Source organism: Leucopleurus acutus, assembly GCF_964270905.1.
Source record: "Leucopleurus acutus genome assembly, chromosome: 2".
Classification (NCBI taxonomy): domain Eukaryota; kingdom Metazoa; phylum Chordata; class Mammalia; order Artiodactyla; family Delphinidae; genus Leucopleurus; species Leucopleurus acutus.
Genome location: NC_139143.1, coordinates 80401600 through 80421293, shown reverse-complemented (window position 1 = coordinate 80421293; position 19694 = coordinate 80401600). Strand labels below are relative to the sequence as shown.

Genomic DNA, 19694 nt, shown 5'->3' with positions numbered 1-19694 from the left:
CTGCCCCGTGACGCCTGCAACTGGCCCCGCCCCCCCGGGGAGGGCCATCTCCCCGGCAGGTCCTCAAACCCCGTTCCGCGACTCACCGCCAAGGGCCTTGGGAGAGTAGCATATTCAGGACGTGCCCACAAAGGCGTTAAAACAATTATTAACACAAAAGTCAAATAAGTATGTGATAAGCGACACACAAGGGGCCTCTAGAATAACAACTTACCCAGTACTGTTGAAGATTAAAAAAAAAAAAATTTGGCCAAATGAATGTGGAAACAGGAAACGGGAACCCACCAAATCCTCCCCCAAAACAGGACCAAGATCAAGTTTAAGGCTTAACAGCAGAAAAAGCAAATTTCCCCAAAGGGACAAGGACAATGACTTGGGCTCTTAAAAACAGAATCAGGTCTCAAAGATAATGTTCTAGTTAGACTAATCAGATTTCTGCACATATTTTAAACAAATGTAAACGAAAGATATTCAAAAATTAGGGTGTTTTGGTTTTGTTTTTAACAAATGTATTGATACTACCCTGGCAGGAAATGATAATTCAAGAGTTTTCAGGGGTCCTTAAATTAAATACAGCAATAAATGAAGGCACTATCAACTATATTCACCTCTAGGTAGCACACATAAATACCAGAAGGAACTTCACACAGGGAAGTTTTTCTGTTGCAACTTCTGCTCACCCTTCTTCCTTTTTAAGCATGTTTTCCCAAGAATAACTTATATTTCCTTAAAAAATATTTCCTTCATTCAGTCCCTTTACAAACCATGTTCAATAAAGGGGGGGCTAGGATATCAAAGTGGAAAACATCCATCACAAAAATCCTTTACATTTTCATTTTGACTTTCAAGGGTTTACTTTGGAAAGTCATAACTCTTGGAACTACATGCAAACTTTTGGGTCCACGTATGTATTTTTCTGATGGGGTTATGATATCATTATGGTATACGTAAAAACGTTTATGAATTTTAGCGTATGGATGGGTTGTAGAAGAAAGAACAGAGAAACCACAAGCAGAATATTTATACATTTATTTATAATGAAATTATGGTCTAAATATTTACAACATATAGGAAACCAGAGGATACGTTTATACAAAGCCAGCCTGCAAAGTATTCAAATGTGCAAAAATGACAGTTCGGTATCTCAAACTACTCCTGGTTCAGCAGACTAGCTCCTTCACTTTCACACATCAATATTTGATACAAAAAAGTTCTTTTGGCAAAACCTGTAATGCCAAGAAAAAGGGCAAGTTGCAATTTCAGTCACTAAGTCCACCATTCTATTGCAAGCAGTCAAATCTCTCTATTTTAGCTGCAACCAGTTCTGAGAGAGACAGACCACTGGGTTTCATTTCTGTGATGAGTTCTGACCAGCTTTTGATCAAGTAGTTGCCTCTGACCCAGCTGAAGACAATGAGCTTAGACGGGCAATAAAAACAGCAACGGCTATCTGAGACAAGAATGCCTGAAGGTGCCAGCTTTGGATCATCCCAATGGAAAAAAAAACCTTCACTATCCCAGGATCCAGCTATATCCAACAGTTTTAAATTAGTAAAACCACATTTTCCAAAACAAAGAATCCAAAAATGAAACAGGGATGAGGAGGTTCTTAGATTTAAGTACTGAAAGGATGGATGGTCTTAAAATCATTTCCCCACTAATAAATAGTAAGGCTTTGTATGTAACCAGTTATTATCAAAATTCACAAAACAGTAGTAAAATACAAATAAAACTTGCTTTACGTCAGAATAGGGGCTATTCATTTGGAAAAGGCTGGACCAGGTAAAGGGTATACTGGAATGACCCTGTTGAACAAGCACATTTCACCAACTGTTAAAAAGCTTCTGAGACAAATTTGTGATTCTAAGTAAATTTTAACAGATGCTATGCCACGGCAGAAATAAGGATGTTTTAAAAAGAATGCAACCCCTTTAAGAAAGGGGACACTCATCTCTGACTTCTGCAAAGGTCCAAGATGGTTCCCAGTACAGGCCCCAGAGTCTTGTTAAATCAAATGCATGCATTATTGCTAAAGAGTCACCAAGGCTCAAAACTCTGCTCCACTGTTGCCTATGGAGCCATCCAGAATGGCATCTGTTGTTTAGCTCGTGGTTGTGATGAAGGGTACTGATATCCCAAACTCCAGCCCTGTGGAAAACTACTTGCATTTTTATGACCTCCGTGTTCCTCCTCTTCGTCAGATGAATCTGCAGCATAAGCCACCAAGCCAAATCCCTTCTCTGTAGTTTTCATCTTCTTGACTGGATAATCTAGAAGAGAGAAAAACAACCCCAACCCCATTCCCCGCCAAGAAAAAAAAAAAAAAAAGATAATACCATAAATTCGTTAATTAAAAAAAAGATGTTAATTGTAAGTGGTTAATTGGACACCATTTTGAGGTCACAGGGTCAACGGTCACCCAAAAACGTTGAAGATCACACGAAAAACAGCACCAGCATCAGCAAATGTGAATCCACCAGAACCATGTAAGAAAGCAGAGAAAGAAAAAAGAAACACACACACACACACACAAAAAAAAAAAAAAAAGAAAAAAGAAAAAAAAAGGAAAGTTAGCAAGTGAGTCTCTGGAGGCTGATATTTCACCTTTTAAAGAGTTAAAAGAAAAGAAGAAAAGAAAAAAAATGTATTTTCTTCTGTTCATTTTTATTATGACTACAGGCAAAGAACAAAAATAATCCCATTTATGGACCTCTCCAGGATTTAGAGTTCTGGGATACTAAGAAGCAACATTTTTAAAAACAGCCACTGGCTGACCATTCCCAACCAATAAATAGAGTTATAAGGGGAGATGTGGCTCAGCTCCCAACACAAAGAAAAATCTTTAAGTCTGTATCAGATTATCTCCAGGTATTCAAAACAACAAAGGCAACAAAATTTTGAAATGACCTACCAATCATTACTTTTTCCTAGGGTTTTAATGTCACTGATGCTATGTATAAAATATAAGTCGACTGACTCTTTTCTAGACACACGTCGGTTGAAAATAAAAGGCTGTGTAACTATATGCTGTCCTTATAAATAAAAAAAAAAAGTATTCTCATTAGCCAGTAGATTACAGAGGTTGGATTAAACATCTGAATGAGTCACACCTGAATGAACATCAGGTTAGAAAACCAATAGTTTAAGACCAGTCTTAGCCATTCCCTTGCTCCCCCAGCTACACCTTACTCACCATGACTCCCTGTTAAAGTCCCAGACCCATTCCTTTCATCAGATTCTGTTTTTATTCCAGTCACTGGAAAGGCTGGTGGAGGCATCAACTGCCTGTTAAAAGAAAAAGTTAAATAATTTTTCAGACAAATTCAAACAATTTCAACATCTCCAGTAGATAAGAAGTAGAATAACAATATAGTCTGCAGGTAATCTTTCAAGTTCAGTTTAACTATTAACTTCAACCCTTTCCACCTGACTCCCCTACTCTTCAAGCTGTTATCAAGTTGTAAGATTAGGAAATTCCCTGGCAGTCCAGTGGTTAGGACTCCACACTTCCACTGCCAGGGGCCCGGGTTCCATCCCTAGTCAGGGAACTAAGATCCCGCAAGCCGAGCAGTGCGGCCAAAAAAAAAAAAAAAAAAGTAAGATTATAAGGATATAATAGAATGAATTATATGAATGAAATAGATACAACAGAGAACTATATTTAATATTATGTAATAACCTATAAGGAAAAAGAATCTGAAAAAAAATAGGTATGTAGGTATACACAACTGAATCACTTTGCTGTACACCTGAAAATTAACACAACATTGTAAATCAACTACACTTCAAAAAAAACAAAAAAGTCAAAATAAAGAAGAAAAAAAAAATGAGATCTTTCCAATGCAAATTATCTCTGTCATGACCTGAAAGTAATTGTGTTAACTGTTTGATTTGTATGGATATGCCTTTGTATACTTTCAATTACATGTAAAACATGGTCTGTCCATTAATGGAATTTGCCGGTCACGTTACATATTTCTAGGCAGTTTATAAAATGAGGCACCAAGAATTAAAGTATGATATTCTCACTTAAGAAATGAAAAAAAATAGATATAACAGAATGAATGAATAAGACAGAATGAACTGTTGTGATAAGTCAGCTCCATCTTATGAAGGCTAACATAATATAGGAAAGGAGAATTCAAGCACTGGATGGCAGGCTGGACTCCCATCCAAGCACCTGCATCAGTGATATTCTATGATTCTAAGTAGCAAAAACGGTGTAACACTTCTTTTACTGTCTGTCCTTAGGGAAGTGTCTAAGACTCAGACAATAAAAGTAAAGGAAGATAGGTGAATAATCAAATACTGAATTATTCAAGGCTGAGTATAACTGCTTCTAAGACTGTGTAAGGGATATCATATTTTCCATTACTGCATCAATTACAACAAACAGGAGCCTGTTTGATCCAAATGATTTCATTCCAGTTTCAGAACATGGAAGCTCATAGCAACAATCATTATGCACATTAATAGTACAAAAAAATGACATCTGAATGTATTCATATATAATTATGTTACAACCAACCTACCTGTCCCTCTCTCGCTCTTTGCCTGAGGAACTTGCCGGCTTCGATCCTGCACCTTCAATCTCATTCTGACCGGAGAAGCCTGTACCTAAATTAGTCATATGAATGGGTCCATGCTATGAGCAGAAAAATACAGTGGCATTAGCAAATCTACAACTGCTGTATTGACTTTAGCTCCTTAATGTAACTGTCAAGTGCTTCATCTTTCTGATAAATTGCAGTAAGCTGCACTACATAGTTCTTTGGCATTTGGAGTGTAACTATAGTTTGAGTAGAGACTGTTATTTTTCTCTGTAGGACTTGGTTAGGGATGTTGTGACTCACTATGCTATGTCTGTGTTTTCAACTACCTATGACTTAACTGGTTTGTATAAATCTAGTTATAAACTACAAAAATGCTCCAAAGTTTGTTTCAAAGAATGCTTCAAGGATTCTGGCAAAAAGGTGCTTCTCCTGATAAAACAAAATTGCACCGAAATTATATATTTTAATAATCTTAAAAAAACTCATTAGTGAATGACTACGTACATGCACAGAATCACTGCATTTCTGGCTATCTTTTTTTAGGGGTGTAGGAATTGGAGAAAGACATCATCCTCTTTTTTAGGAGGGAAAAAGAGAACACTAAGTTGAAAGCCAAGGTTTTAAATACAAACCATATACTGGTAGAATAACAGTTCTTCCCTACACATTTCACTACAAGCTATCAGAGGCTTTCAAGAGTCTGCTGTATAAAGAGGAAGTGCAGAATTCTACAGAACTTCCAGATGCTAGTCATAGGAGACTTCTCTCTAGGCGGAGAGCTTTGTACTCTCTTATCACACTGACCCCAAAGACAAAACCCACCCAAAGGGAATCACTCTTGCTTTAAATTAATCTCCAAGGATAAACACCTAATCTAAATGGATTCCAGAAAGCAGAAATCCCAGTACTGGGAGGACAGTGGATACAGATGTGAATTTATCTTTCTTTAAAGGGAGAATACAGTAAGATAAGATGAGGAAAGTAAGACAGGATATTTTATTTAACCTGGTATCCAAGAAGTCCAGATTCTCGTTCATCTGGTAGCTCCTCTGTGAATCGCCTCTTCTGTGACTGAGGTTGACTTGGGAGTGGGGGCGGGGGCGGGGGGCCAGCAGGCAAGGCAGTTTTGACAGGAGCAGCAGGAATAAAAGGCCCACTCATCGGACTCTGGGACCAAAACAAACCAAGGAGGAAAAAAGTGTGAGAATGTCCAACTAACAAGTAACTAAAGGATGATTAAAATATACTTTAATGATCAGTATGTTTCATATGAATCCTTCATCTTCTGGTCCTAAGTTTCCTTCATGTATAATGTGGTTAACAGTATCACCTAGTCTTCCTACCTTCATGGTAGGAAAACATGAAACTGACAAACTCAATAGCGCTTTGAACTCTCAGGAAAAACCTGATGCACATTTTTGGCCATTAGGAGCAAACATGATCATTAACAAACAATAGATACTCCAGCCACTTACTTAGTTCAGAAGTTCTCAAACAAGAACATTCTCTTATTTAAAGCCCTTTAATCAATGTGATTAGCTCTTTCTGGATCATAAATGCTGCTAATGCTTGTGGCAAAGGCAACTTCATCTATCACTTCCATGGGTAAGCTGTTATGTCAAGAGCAAGTCTAATGTTTTAAGAGGTTGTTCCCAAAAGGAAAAGATAGATATATTAGAGAAAACAAGCACTTCTAAAACGAAAACTCTCATTAGTAACAGCTAATATTTATTGACTGCTTACTTAACCCTTGCAACTCTTTGAGATATGATCTTTATGTCCATTTTGCATATAAGGAAAACCAAAGCCTGGATAGACTAAGTTCTAACCCAAGATCACATAGCTCAAAAATGGGGAAGCATCACGGACCCTGCAAGTCTATCTCTAAACCCCAACTCTTACCCACTTCGTCATACTGCTTCCTAATTACAAAAGGATGTGGCTCAAAGCTGCAGAACTATAGCTATGCCTAAATATAAAAGTCATAAAATAATTATGACTAGGGGACCACAAACAGAAGTGAGTTCGGAAGCCCATCTTTGGTTTCACACTGTACAACCCCCTTCAGTGCTCACAGCCCACTGGTAAGGAGGCTGGGCAATGGTTCGAGGCTGCAATTTACTCTGGCATGGGTACACTATGAGAGGCCCACAGAGGACCCACCATAAATCCATTACCATGCTTCCATTAGTCTCTCCCCTGCCTTTTTTTTTTTTTTTTTTTTTTTGCGGTATGCGGGCCTCTTACTGTTGTGGCCTCTCCTGCTGCAGAGCACAGGCTCCAGACGCGCAGGCTCGGTGGCCATGGCTCACAGGCCTATCCGCTCTGCAGCATGTGGGATCTTCCCGGACCGGGGCACGAACCCGTGTCCCTTGCATCGGCAGGCGGACTCTCAACCACTGCGCCACCAGGGAAGCCCCTCTCCCCTGCCTTTAAGAAGGACTGTACATAATCTAGATGAGCTGGCTACTGACTTTTTCCCTAAAATTCTAGTTTCTTACCTAGCTTCAGAAATATATACCAGCATTTATAATCCTTGAGTTTGGAAAGTACATTATCTCTTGGCCTAGGAATACTTGTATATGGTATAATATTTCTTCTAAGATTAGTAAATCAGTTCCAATCACTTAGATGAGTGCAGTACGCCAGCCTTTCTCCATGAGAACTTTCCTAACACTGCAAGGCCAGGGACAGGCAAACTATGGTTCTGGCCTACCTATTTTTGTAAATCAAGTTTTACTGGAACCCAGCCATGCTCATTCATTTGGTATTGTCTGCGGCAGCTTTTGCACTACAGCAACAAGAGTGCAGTAGTTATGACAGAGACTGTATGGCCCACAAAGCCTAAAATATTTACCATCCAGCCCTTCATAGAAAGCTTGGCATCTCTTGCTCTAAAGTTGTATTTGGTGGCAAGAGTTATGAAACTGACTGCAAACTTTAGGATGAATACACACATGTACACACTACTCCAAAGTATTCAGGTAGTTTGGTGGTAGGAACACAGGAAAAAGACAATAGGTAAAAAAAATACGTCACATTCCATATTACTTCTAAATAATACCACCAGCTTTCCACCCGTTCCCTGCCCCAATTTTTCCTAATTCAACGGTCTAACATATCATATCCTGGCATCCTACCTGTCCAGTGCTAGCTGGAGGCTGCACTTGTGTTATCGGGTATTGTGTTGGCACAGGTGGAACTCCAGTAGGTAATGCTGGCAAGACTCCAGGTGCCAAAGAAACAGCTGGTGGCACTATGCTTGGTACTCCGTAGGGAGGTTGAACTGGCTGCTGAGGAGGGGGAACAACAGGGTAACCAGACTGATAGCCATTGGATGGATAATATGGTGGCTGAGGAGGGACACTACTTATAGCAGAGGGTTGTGTATAGCCTGAGGGGGAAGAAAAAAAGTGTTTAATCAGCTGCAGCAGAATGAGACATTTTCGCTGAATATTAAACTTAATCTCTAGGGAAGAAAACTACTGAGGCACAAATGGCTTTCCAAATTACCCTAAGTTAAAGGGAACATTATTAGTGCCCTGGCACAGTTAATCTAGCCTCAAGTATCATATTTTATACATCAATATCACTAGCAAAATATTTTTTAGTTGAACACTTCAAGACATACACACCTGGTAAAGGTACAGCAGTATTAATCTGATTCACAAATCTAGAGTATTCAGCATGAACCTGAAAGTGAAGGGAAAACAAATCAATACGAAACAGACCCAATTCACTGAGTATGTATAAGGATATATAAATCTAAGATCAAAGCAATTAGGAATTAAAACATTTCCACTGATGTTTCAATCAAATTTAGACTTGTTTAATCTAAATTTTAATAAGGCACACCTATAAATTATTAGGCCAGGTTTTGGGAACCAGGGGCATGGACATCAGGAGCATCCTGACTCCCCCCCGCCCACAAACTGACCCAATTCTGGGGTACAAAATCATTCAGAGAGCCACAGAAATTAAGCAGTCAGGAAATTTCTAAGTTGTCTGTATAACTGTAGAGAAGTCATTCATTCTTTTATTTACTGGGTAATTTGCCCTCAAGGAGCTCATGGTTTAATGAAGGTTTAGTACTTCCCCTGTCCAGTTCTTTATTATAAGCATCTAAGTCCAACTTCAAGTGGCAACAAAGAAAAAGAAGGGGAATGGTCAAGGAAGTTATATGGTACAAGGGTGGTAAATCAGGTTACCCCACAAAAGCAAAGAAAACAATAGCTTCTTCCCAAAAAGCTTAACACCAAATACCTTAACCAAATAACACAAGGTTGAACATATTCAACCACCAAACCCGATTTCCTTTAGGTGCTATAAAAACAGCCCTATGGTTTAACTTCTGGTTATTTGATTATAGAATAAAAAGAATGGATAATTAAACCAATTATCCCAAAGGCATTGCTAATTGGTTTTAAATTATTATAGCTCCACCCTTACTTTAGCTAAAGCTACTATTAAATTTGGAATGTGCATCATAAACAACGTGACCGGGATTAATAGTAGTATTTAAATAACTGACAACAATGAGATTTTATGACTCTATATACTAGAAATTTCATACTGAAATAGCTCCTGAAGAAGAAATGCAAGCCAACTGTGACCCTGCCTAGGGGAGTTTGACTTCCTTATAGAGAATATTAGTTGCCAGAATAATGTAGAGGTTTGGATAGTGTTGTTCCCAACCACCACCAAATTCTTGTCTGCCCAGAACCTTGGAATATGCCCCCAATTGGAAACAAGGTTTTGCAGATGGAGATCATTAAGATGCAGTCACACTGGATTAGGGTGGGCCCTAAAACCAATGACGGTTATCCTTACAAGAAGAGATAGACACAGAGATACAGGGAAGAAGGCCAGGTGAAGATGGAGGCAGAGTTATGCTGACACAAGGCTAAGAATGCCAAGGACTGCAGGTAATCATAAGAAGCTAGCAGAGAGGAATGGGATGGATTCTCCCTCAGAGCATTCAGAAGGAACCACCCTGCCCACACCTTGATTTTGGACTTCTGGCTTCCTGAACTACGAGAGAATAAACGTCTGTTGTTTTAAGTCACCCAGTTTGTGGTAATTTGATATGGCAGGCCTAAGAAACTAATACAGGTAGAAAAATAGCTAAGACACACAGTCCAAAATGGCAGTAGATCTCCTAGATGAGTTTCAGACAGATAAATACAACTCACTGTTTGCAAGAGATTCTCACAGAGCTTCTTGGCAGCAGCCAGGCCTTCTGGTTTGGGATGACTGCAAAGACATAAGAACCAAGAAATTTGAAGGGGAGAAAAAGAAAAGATACAGAATTCTGCTTCCACTTTGTATGCTCTTTTATAAATGTAATATATTCAATATAGCACAAATCTAAGTTTCTGAAAATCACGAAATAGGAACACAAAAATTAAGTCATTTAAGCTCTTCAAGATATACCTAATATTGTTACCCAAATGTTATTGGTCTCCTTCTCTGAGTTATGGTACTTCTTGATACAAAGAAAAGATATTTGAAGGTCATTAAAATTACTATAAGATGTATTAATACTCTCATAGGTTTAAATGAAAGTTATTTTAGGCTTATCACAGCTCATTTTATGATCACAGACCCTTATAAAACCCAAGGATTTGAATACTAAAAAAACCAATTCCACCTCTTAATTCAGTTTTTATTAACTAATTACAAAGTGATTACTGCTATATTTACTTAAGTTCCTTATGTTATTACTTATTAAGCCCATTTTCTCTTGCTCCTTTTGAATCATTCCTGCCTGTACTGATCAGCTGACAAGTATCCAAATATCTTCAGCCTCATCCATCCATACCTGATGTAAATGTACATAGGTTCAAAAGCTTCTCGGCCAGATGCTGGCTCAATGCAGCCTGAACCTTTCCCTCGCAGGAAGACTTTGGCACCCGTTTCAATCTGAATGTGCTGCAAATAGGAGCAGCCTGGACCTTCCACTTTCTCCTTGACGTTAAAAGTGGGCACAGCATGTTCTAGACCCACGAATAATTTATCTTGAACATAATGCATCTGTAGAAGAATAGAATACCTCAAATTAAACAGAGAATACATAATTAAAACCTAATCTTGAAAATTATTATGCAAAATACTTTAATCCTCCAGATACTTTCAATCACTTCCAGGATAAACACCCCCCTATAATTTCTACCATGAGCCTAAAAAATAAACCCTATCAAGTAGCTTAATTTAAATGCAAACTACATATTCCATGGATATTCCTACAACATTAACACCTTACTCTGTTCAGTGAAATCTATTTAAGAGGTGAAAACCCAAGATTCAGTACTGAGTAAGCATACCTATTTACCCCAACTGATGTAAGTTAACAAGAAACAGCAAAGACAGTCTACTGTAAAACTGGACTAAAATGTTGGGTAGTACAGTCAGCCCTGGGATGTTCTCCAATAAAGGCTGCTCTCTCCAACCCTTTTTTTCTAGGAGGATTGTATCAGCAGAGTCTTGCTTCATCAGACTCAGCCTTCTTAGTCCTCCAGTTGCCATCAAGTTTACAAATTTAAATCAAACCACTAACTTCAAAATGTACAGCGTGTGTACTCTTTGATCTATCAATCCCTTTTCTAGAATGTGTCAGTATAAAGAGATGTGTGTTCAGAAGTTCACTACCCCTCAGAAACCTAAATGGTCCATTAATAGGATATCAACGGCGGTAACTTTCAGATTGGAATTTCAGGTTTTTCTTCATACTTTCTGTAGTATTTGGCATGTATCATTTTTACAGAAATGATAACGCTGTTAATGATCTCTCCACAAAACATACCCCTGACTGGAAGGGAGGCTTCTGGCTAACAGCTGGAGACAGCTGTGCAATGGGCGCTGGCTGGTGATAGACAGTGACTGTTGCACCGTTAAAAGTTGGACTTGTCCCTGTTGCAGCTTTGACCACCCCATTGGTAATAATTTCTTTGATTCGGTTTACAGCTCCTAGGGAAAAACACAGATAGTAAGATACTATACTAAAGAAATGAACGAACTGACTAGTATCCAATGGTAAACACAGGCCAATGCTCAATTACTCATGTTTTAATCCGTTTTATAGATTCCCCAAGCACATTCATGACTAGTTCATAAAGAAGAGTTAGAACAGCCATGAGGAACAAATAGTTTGCCAACTTATTACATATAATACTTTGCCCTTCACAAAAAACAGTAGGTGAGCCAAAAACATTACTTACTGTCCACTAATTCCCGTGTCTGGCCCTGAACATGAAGATATAATGGACGATCCCTATAAAGAGAAATATAAAATGATGATCCCAAACTGGTCACAAACAAAGGAGCCAAATGGGTCACCAAATCTAATTTGTAATGTTTCACAAAGTTTCCAAATAAGTAAAAGAGACTATATACACGAAAATGGCTGTTGCTAGTTAATTTCTAAGAACATGGTTTTACAGCTGGGGAATGAATAAACTTTGTTGGTTGCTTAAAGTTAATGGGCCCACACAAGGGATCAAATATGCTCTTATGGGCTCATGAACATTAGTCTCCAGTCAACTGGATAACCCAATGTTTGAGAAGACAATTCTTTTTTGTTGGCTGTCTAATAAGTTTCAGACAAACGCGCTCTTGGCTATCCAAACTAATGAGACAAGAGTGATGGTGGCATATAGATACATTTCTTTAAAAGCTCGCACCCGGGACTTCCCTGATGGCACAGTGGTTAAGAATATGCCTGCCAATGCAGGGGACATAGGTTCGAGCCCTGGTCCAGGAAGATCTCACATGCCACAGAGCAACTAAGCCCATGCACCACTGAGCCTGTGTTCTAGAGCCCGCGAGCCACAACTACTGAGCCCGCGTGCCACAACTACTGAGGCCCGTGCGCCTAGAGCCCGTGCTCCGCAACAAAAGAAGCCACCACAATGAGAAGCCCATGCACCACAACGAAGAGTAGCCCCCCGCTCACCGCAACTAGAGAAAGCCCATGCGCAGCAAGAAAGACCCAACACAGCCAATCAATCAATCAATCAATCAATTTATAAAATAAATAAATAAAATTAAAATAAAGGCCCACACCCAACTGAGAAGACTCTTTAGATTCTAAACATAAAGTGGCTTAGATTCAGATTGTGATTATAATAACGAAGAAAGTGATCACTAACCATAGAGTTAATAAAAAGCAGTAGGTAAAATATAACCGTGTTTAAAGACAAAAAAGTTCAAAACAGCAACCCTCCATATGCAAAGTTAAAATATAGTCTTGTTTGGGGTGGGGAGCAAATTTTGCCTCCTAATTATATTTAGTTTAAACCAATGTGAAAAATGTTGCACTGCCTGAATACCTGCCCTCAAAAACTGAATAATGGAAGTAACGAAACTAAACTGAGATGAAACCTTTACATGGATAACCTACAACCTATAATCATCATAGAGGCAATAAGGAATTTGATAAAAGGATTTTTCTAAAAGGGAGATTATGGCAAAGTAGGAACCCATTTGTTGGGGGAAATATTTCCATAGGGAAAAAGTTTAGAAACGTATACATTAAACGTTAACAATTATTATCTTCTTTTACACTTTACTGTAACTTATTTCCTCCAATAAAAGCATTAATTGTGAAGTAAAAAACCAAAGAGCAAGAGGAAAGAAAATAGCTGCTAACACTTAACATCTGTTTGAGACGTCCCAAATTTTGCTATAAAGCATGTGTGTGTGTATAGCTACTAACCAAACATATACACATATTCCCTACGAATGAAAAATATGAAGCTAATATGAGTCCTATGTCCAACCTTTCCCCAAAGTACAGGATATGCATACACACCCTGGTCCTACTTTGGCCTTCTCCTCAGTTGTCATGAACCTCCCTCGAGTTGACACTGCAGCCCCACTAAGTCGGCTGATCTAAAAAGGAAACATTCTATTAAAAAGATGATGTGGCAACTGAGTTCAATGACAGGTAGCAGGATAGATTTTCCCCATTAATTCACTCCACCAATAGGCAGGAATAAGTTCTCTCCTATTATCTGAAACTTTGATTCCATTGTTTTGTACTCAAACTAACTCAAGGAATTCACCCATTATCTGTTGCCTTAACTTCACTAAGAAGTTCTTCCACAGTTAAACCCAATCCTGACTTCGCAGACGACGACCCAAATCCACTAATAAAAATCTGACTCCTGTTTGTGTTTAAAGGCCTTGTTCTTCCGAAACTACATCCACCCACCACCTTCCCCAAAGAGGCCCGACATCTCCACACCTCATCTTGAGTCTGTCCTCGGGTCAGCAAGTTCCTACACGTGAGAGGCACATCATTGATCTCCACTTCAGCCACCACCAGGTCATCCTTGCTTTTATTACTAGTTAGGCCTTTGCCAGGGGCTTGAAGCTACAAAAAGAGAAATTAGATTTAAAAGTTTATATGATGAAATAAATATCTCTTTGTTGTCCAATTTGAAACTACCCTTGCCCAAGTGCCATCACCTCCTTACCGTTCCCTTGCCTGCCTGCAAACACACCTGGAAATACTCCTTGGTCATTCTTCATAAATGAAATAAAAAGCAAACAAAACCTCACAAAAATGACATGAAGTACAGTCAATTTACTTGAAGGCCATCATCAGATTTCTCTGTAACCTTGGCCGTGTGCATTTTTATGACCATGTAATTACAGAAACGTTATGGAATAGAAGCTGCAATCTCCAAAAGGAAAATTAAAGGGCCAAGTTATGGTGCTTTACTGCTCAGTTAGATAGCTACACGTGTAGTAAAATATAGGGTAGGGTAGAGTCCATGCACAACATGAGTCCAACAACTCATACATCTCATTTGTGTAATGGGAAGTTGCCTTTGTGCCAACGGTAGAGTCACAACACAACAAATTCAACTAATTCCATCCTTACAGTGACCTCAAATTGTATCTAATTCACATCCCTTTACTCTCTATTAAGGAAGAACAAAAGAGAATGAATGAAAAGCCGAGTAAGATCCTAAAACCTGATCTGTTTTCTCTCACTTTAAACTACAGACAAATCCACAATATTGTAAGTCAACTATGCTTCAATAAAAAATAATAAAATGGAAAAAAAATGCTGTACAGCAGAAATTAGCACAACATTGTAAATTAACTATACTTCAATTTAAAAAAAAAAGAAAAAAAAAGAAAAAGAAACTACAGGGAATCCCCTGGTGGTCCAGTGATTAGGACTCCGTGCTCTCACTGATGAGGGCCCGGGTTCAATCCCTGGTTGGGGAACTAAAATCCCACAAGCTGTGCAGCACAGCCAAAAAAAATAATAATAAAATAAACTATAGGCAACTCCAGATAGCTGGATCTGAGTGTTATCTGAAAAAATTTTAACCTCAAGATGGCCCTCCCCAACCTTTAGTTACCCTGGACAGCACAAGGAAGGTAAAATACAGATTATTTATTTGTTCATTAGGTACATTTTCTAAATGTGGAGGCAAACTAAACAAACTCAACAATATCTCTTTTCATTTGTTTAGCCCCTTTCAGAATGCATTTACACATCTTATCTCACTGAATCCTTATGGCCACCTTTAAAGGTACATATCAGTGCTGTCCAACAGAACTTTCTGTTTTCTACTTGCCAGTCTGATATGGGTGCCACTACCCACATGTCTATCGAGCACTTGAAATGTGGCTAACGTGACCAAGGAACTAAATCTTAAAATTTACAACCAGTAACTGGGGATTCTGGGTTTCAAACCTAGGAATTCTGATTCTAAATCCAATATTTATGCACCATGCTGCCTCCTGTTGAGTTCAATTACCATTTTAGAGATTACTTTTTAGAGAAAAAGTGAGTCTAAATGATTAACATCTGTATTAAGAATTTTAACATTCAAGTATCCATTCTGTCAGTGTGCTTTTAGTATTTCCTTCTAGACCTTAGAAAGAGACAACTGACTCACACGATCTTTTCAAACCATAAAAATACAATGAATAACAAACTTCCAATTCACTAAAAGTTTTCACCAAATCCACAGAACTTGAACATTAAAGCATCCAGACAGGTGCCTACTGATAAACGATGTTGCTGTTATCTACTGATAAACTGGAAGGCCGACGAATTGCATTTTCTTTCTTTTTTTCCCCCAGCTTTACTGAGGTACAACTGACAAAAATATACGTTTAAAGTGTACAACTTTATGTCTTGATATATGTATACAATGTGAAATAATCACCACAAACATACTAATTAACATATCCATCACTTCACATGAATTGCATTTTCAAACACAGAACTCATCTCTTCCCAGGTACCATGGAAGGCAATTTTAATTTAAGCCAAAATAATTTTTTTCAAAGTATAACTACAGTGGAATGGGCTGTCTTGGAACACACTTAATTCTCCAACTCCAGAGGCTTTCAAACAAAAGCTTAACACCCAATTGTCCAAGGTGACTCTGAAGTCAGACATCTGTGCCTACCATTTACAGATCTAGGACAGTTACTTTCTATTCATGAGCCTAATTTTCCTTATTTATAAAGTGGTGACGATACTGCATTCCATAAAATTGTTGTAAGGATTTTTTAAGCGCAAAGCATGCATTCTAGCAATACAAATGGAACTGTACTATTTATCCTATAGGAAGATTCTTGCATTCTATGGCAAGGTAAATTAAAGGCTTCAAGGTTCAGATCCATTCTAGTTGTAAGATTCTAATTATAACAGGGATTTTATAAAATGACCAAATAATTTCCTCAATTTGTACGAAAACAGCAAAACAACCCATATATAAATTACTCATTTTTAGTTTATGTTTAACTGCGCTTTAGTTAGGCAGTTAGGCAGTCATTAGAAATCTGAATCTACAGCTTCTAATTAGACGTGACATTTTAAAGCTCACATGATTTACCTGAATTTCTCTTTTGACTTCAGGGAAAATGTGCATGTTATCAAAAAACATATCACATCATTGCTTTAGATGACTATACAGAACTTAAGCTGAACTACGTGAACATAGACAAAACAAGCTTTTTGGTCCATAAATGTAATCAGCCCAATCAAAACTGTCTCCTAAAAACAAATAACAAGATATCATCAAATATGTTTCGAAACTAAGTAATCTTTAAATTACTGTATCGCTGTTTTCTCCTTCCATAAATGCAAATTATTGAGAATTACAAGATTACAAAATAACCCCCATTAAAATTGCAATTAGCAGAATCCCCTCAACTTCAAATACCTTCTCAGCAGCATTCTGAGTTGGTTTCAGCTTTCCTTTGGCCATAAGCATGGCATTGATCTTGGCAGCCACAGCAGCAGCAGCATCCAAGGCTCCAGAGGGAGCAGCGGTGGAGCCCCCAGGGCTTCCCCCACCGCTGGTAACCTCCCCACCTGGGGTCGCTGGTGGCAGAAAGAGAAGGGGGGCTGGAGCTGGTTGGTCCCATTTGCTGCGGCGCCTACGGAAGTAAAAGGAAAATACTGGGCTCCACCAAAGCTTTCATTTATATTTTTCTCCCCTTACTACTCCTTAGCATCCCATTTTCCCTCTATCATGTTCCCTCTGCAACTTCGAATCTCCTATAGGAGCTGAAATTACCATCTCTCCTTAAATAGAAAACTATTACAACATTTTCCCAGGGTCTCCTTCCTTTCTATTCCGTCGCCCCCATGAAAAGATTCCACTCTGTCCTATACGCCCTCGTTTTCGCCTTCCCCTTGTCTAGTCCTTTCCGAAGTCCGTGCTTTCCTCCTCTCTCTGATCCCCGCTGGCCTTTTTCAGGGGCTCCGGGCCTGCTCACCACCCTTCTCAAGAGTCCGGCTCTCCAATATGTACACTTCCCAACTAAGCGCCCCTCCAGCCATACGCTGCTTCCCATGATCCCTCCGCCTCTCCTACGCCCCATGCTCGCTGCGATGCCCTCTCCCGCGGAGCTTTACCCGCCGGCTCCAGGATGTGTCGCGCTCCCCGCGGACATGGCGACCGGCTCTGATCAACCACCCGCCAACTACTCCGCTACCACCTTCCCGTCACTTCCGCCCCAACGCCCTTACGCAAAACCTCTTCCGGTCGTGAGGAAAAGCGGTTCCGGTGTAAACGTCTATTCCGATTGGACTCTCGTTGATTTCGAGGCGTCTGGCGTTCTGTGAGACAGGGTGTGACCTTCCGTCTTGCGCCTTGCCCTTGCAAAAGATGGCTGCTAAATCTGGTATTTAGGAGGAATTGGGACAAGGAGAATCCATCTTTGTTGTGGGCAAGTTGGTAGCCTAGAAGACAATACGCATGAGTCAGAGAATTAAACAGGTTTTCCTGTTTAATTTTCAGTCATGTTCGTGTGGAGTCCCAGCCTCTTGCTTGGGAGAACGCTTTCCCACGAGTTTTTCGAACTTCACGTTTCAGTTAGCTGTTTAGGAAAAAGGAAACGATTCGTCCCAAAGGTCATTCGAAGAATTTCTCTTTTTTTTTTTTTTCATTTCTACGCGCCTAGCGCTGTTTTAAGAGCAGGGCATATAAAGACGAGCAAGCCGCGGTCTTGCCTTTCTGGCAGTTACAATGTGGCGGGGTAGCCCTGCGGGTGAATACATGGAATAGGATTGTAAAATAAGCAGAGGTGGAGAAGATATAGTGCTCAACTTGGAGCTTATACGCAGGTATTTGAAAGAAACGGAAGTTAAACGTGCGGGTGAGGGCTGGAGAAATGATCCAGCGTAGGTTATGAAACACCGTTTTCCGGCTTTCTCCCTGCTTAACGGTTGAACTGTCCGAGAGTGGGGCGGGATCCGGAATGCCCTTGGGTGCAATCTGAGTTGATTCTGAAAGCCAGAGATTTCCAACATGCAGGGTATGTTGGAGCAGCAAGGAGTCTCTAGACTGAGTAAATAAAATACAATGCTATTTTTCAAATAAGTACGTTCTGATAGGATTAACAGAATACAAATTCATTTAAAAGCCAAGTTTATAGTGTTTTCCCTTCAGCATTTTATAAATAAATGTCCCTTCCATACAAACGCCACCTTTATCGTATATGAAATTATATATATAATATTTCTGAATTCTTTTCTATTGCATGAGTCTACTTTTTCCTTTGCTGTAATGGTTTTTTTTTTTTTTTTGCGGTACGCGGGCCTCTCACTGTTGTGGCCTCTCCCGTTGCGCAGCACAGGCTCCGGACGCGCAGGCTCAGCGGCCACGGCTCACGGGCCCAGCCGCTCCGCGGCATGTAGGATCTTCCCGGACCGGGGCACGAACCCGCGTACCCTGCATCGGCAGGCGGACTCTCAACCACTGCGCCACCAGGGAAGCCCGCTGTAATGCTTTTATAACAATAATTTTACACCTACTTTAATATCTGTTAGGGCAAGTGGATACACCTACATTTCTTTGCTTATTCTGACAGGTGTATTTTTCCAAATGAATTTAAGATTAAAAAACGTTGTTTTCCCTTTGTGTTGTCTCCCCAAACTACAGTGTTGTTGGGATTATGACAAAAATTACATTGTGTTTACTTTTTTCCTTTTTTAAAAAAATTGAGCTATAATGCACATACCGTAAAAATTTACTCTTTTTAAAAGGGTATCTTACAGGTACAGTTCATTGGTTTTTAGTGTATTTACAAAGTTGTACAAGTATCACCATAATCTACTTCCAGGTCATTTTCATCACCCCCAAAGCAACTCTGCTCTCGTTAGCAGTCACTTCCCATTTTCCCCTCCCGCCGGCCACCAGGTACCACTAACCTACTTTCTGATTCTGTGGATTTGCCTATTCTGGACAGTTCATGTAAATGGAATCACAGAATATGTGACCTTTTGTGTCTGGCTTCTTTCACTTAACATAATGTTCTCAAGGTTCATCCATGTTGTAGCAAGTATCAGTACTTCATTCCTTTTTATGGTCGAATAATAATCTATTGTATGGATATACCACAATGTGTTTATCCACTCACCTGTTTATAGATACTCGCCATTTCTTTATCTCCTTTGGAGAAATGCCTACTCAAATACTTTGCCCATTTAAAAATTGGGTTATTTATCTTTTTATTGTTAAATTTTAAGAGTTCGGGCTTCCCTGTTGGCGCAGTGGTTCAGAATCTGCCTGCCAATGCAGGGGACACGGGTTCGGGCCCTGGTCCGGGAGGGTCCCACATGCCGCGGAGCAAGTAGGCCCGTGCGCCACAACTGCTGAG

The 19694-nt window shown here is 39.5% G+C and overlaps 1 protein-coding gene across 2 annotated transcripts; it reads right to left on the bottom strand.

The window, feature by feature from the left end:
* Positions 1-971: 971 nt before the first annotated feature.
* On the bottom strand, positions 972-17512 carry KHDC4 (KH domain containing 4, pre-mRNA splicing factor). 2 transcript variants are annotated; one of them, XM_082833110.1, is made up of 14 exons: positions 17449-17512; positions 16751-16967; positions 13798-13926; positions 13363-13442; positions 11771-11823; positions 11356-11519; positions 10375-10586; positions 9746-9806; positions 8189-8246; positions 7694-7947; positions 5559-5720; positions 4533-4645; positions 3194-3285; positions 972-2270 (listed from the first exon to the last, which is right to left on the bottom strand). In XM_082833110.1, exons 1-14 carry the CDS (start codon positions 17484-17486, stop codon positions 2071-2073), a joined length of 1833 nt encoding a protein of 610 aa, XP_082689236.1. In that variant the 5' UTR covers positions 17487-17512; the 3' UTR covers positions 972-2070. The 2 variants fall into 2 exon arrangements, with proteins under 2 accessions (XP_082689236.1, XP_082689237.1); XM_082833111.1 differs by lacking the exon at positions 972-2270 and having other exon boundaries at positions 3178-3285; positions 4533-4617.
* Positions 17513-19694: the final 2182 nt, after the last annotated feature.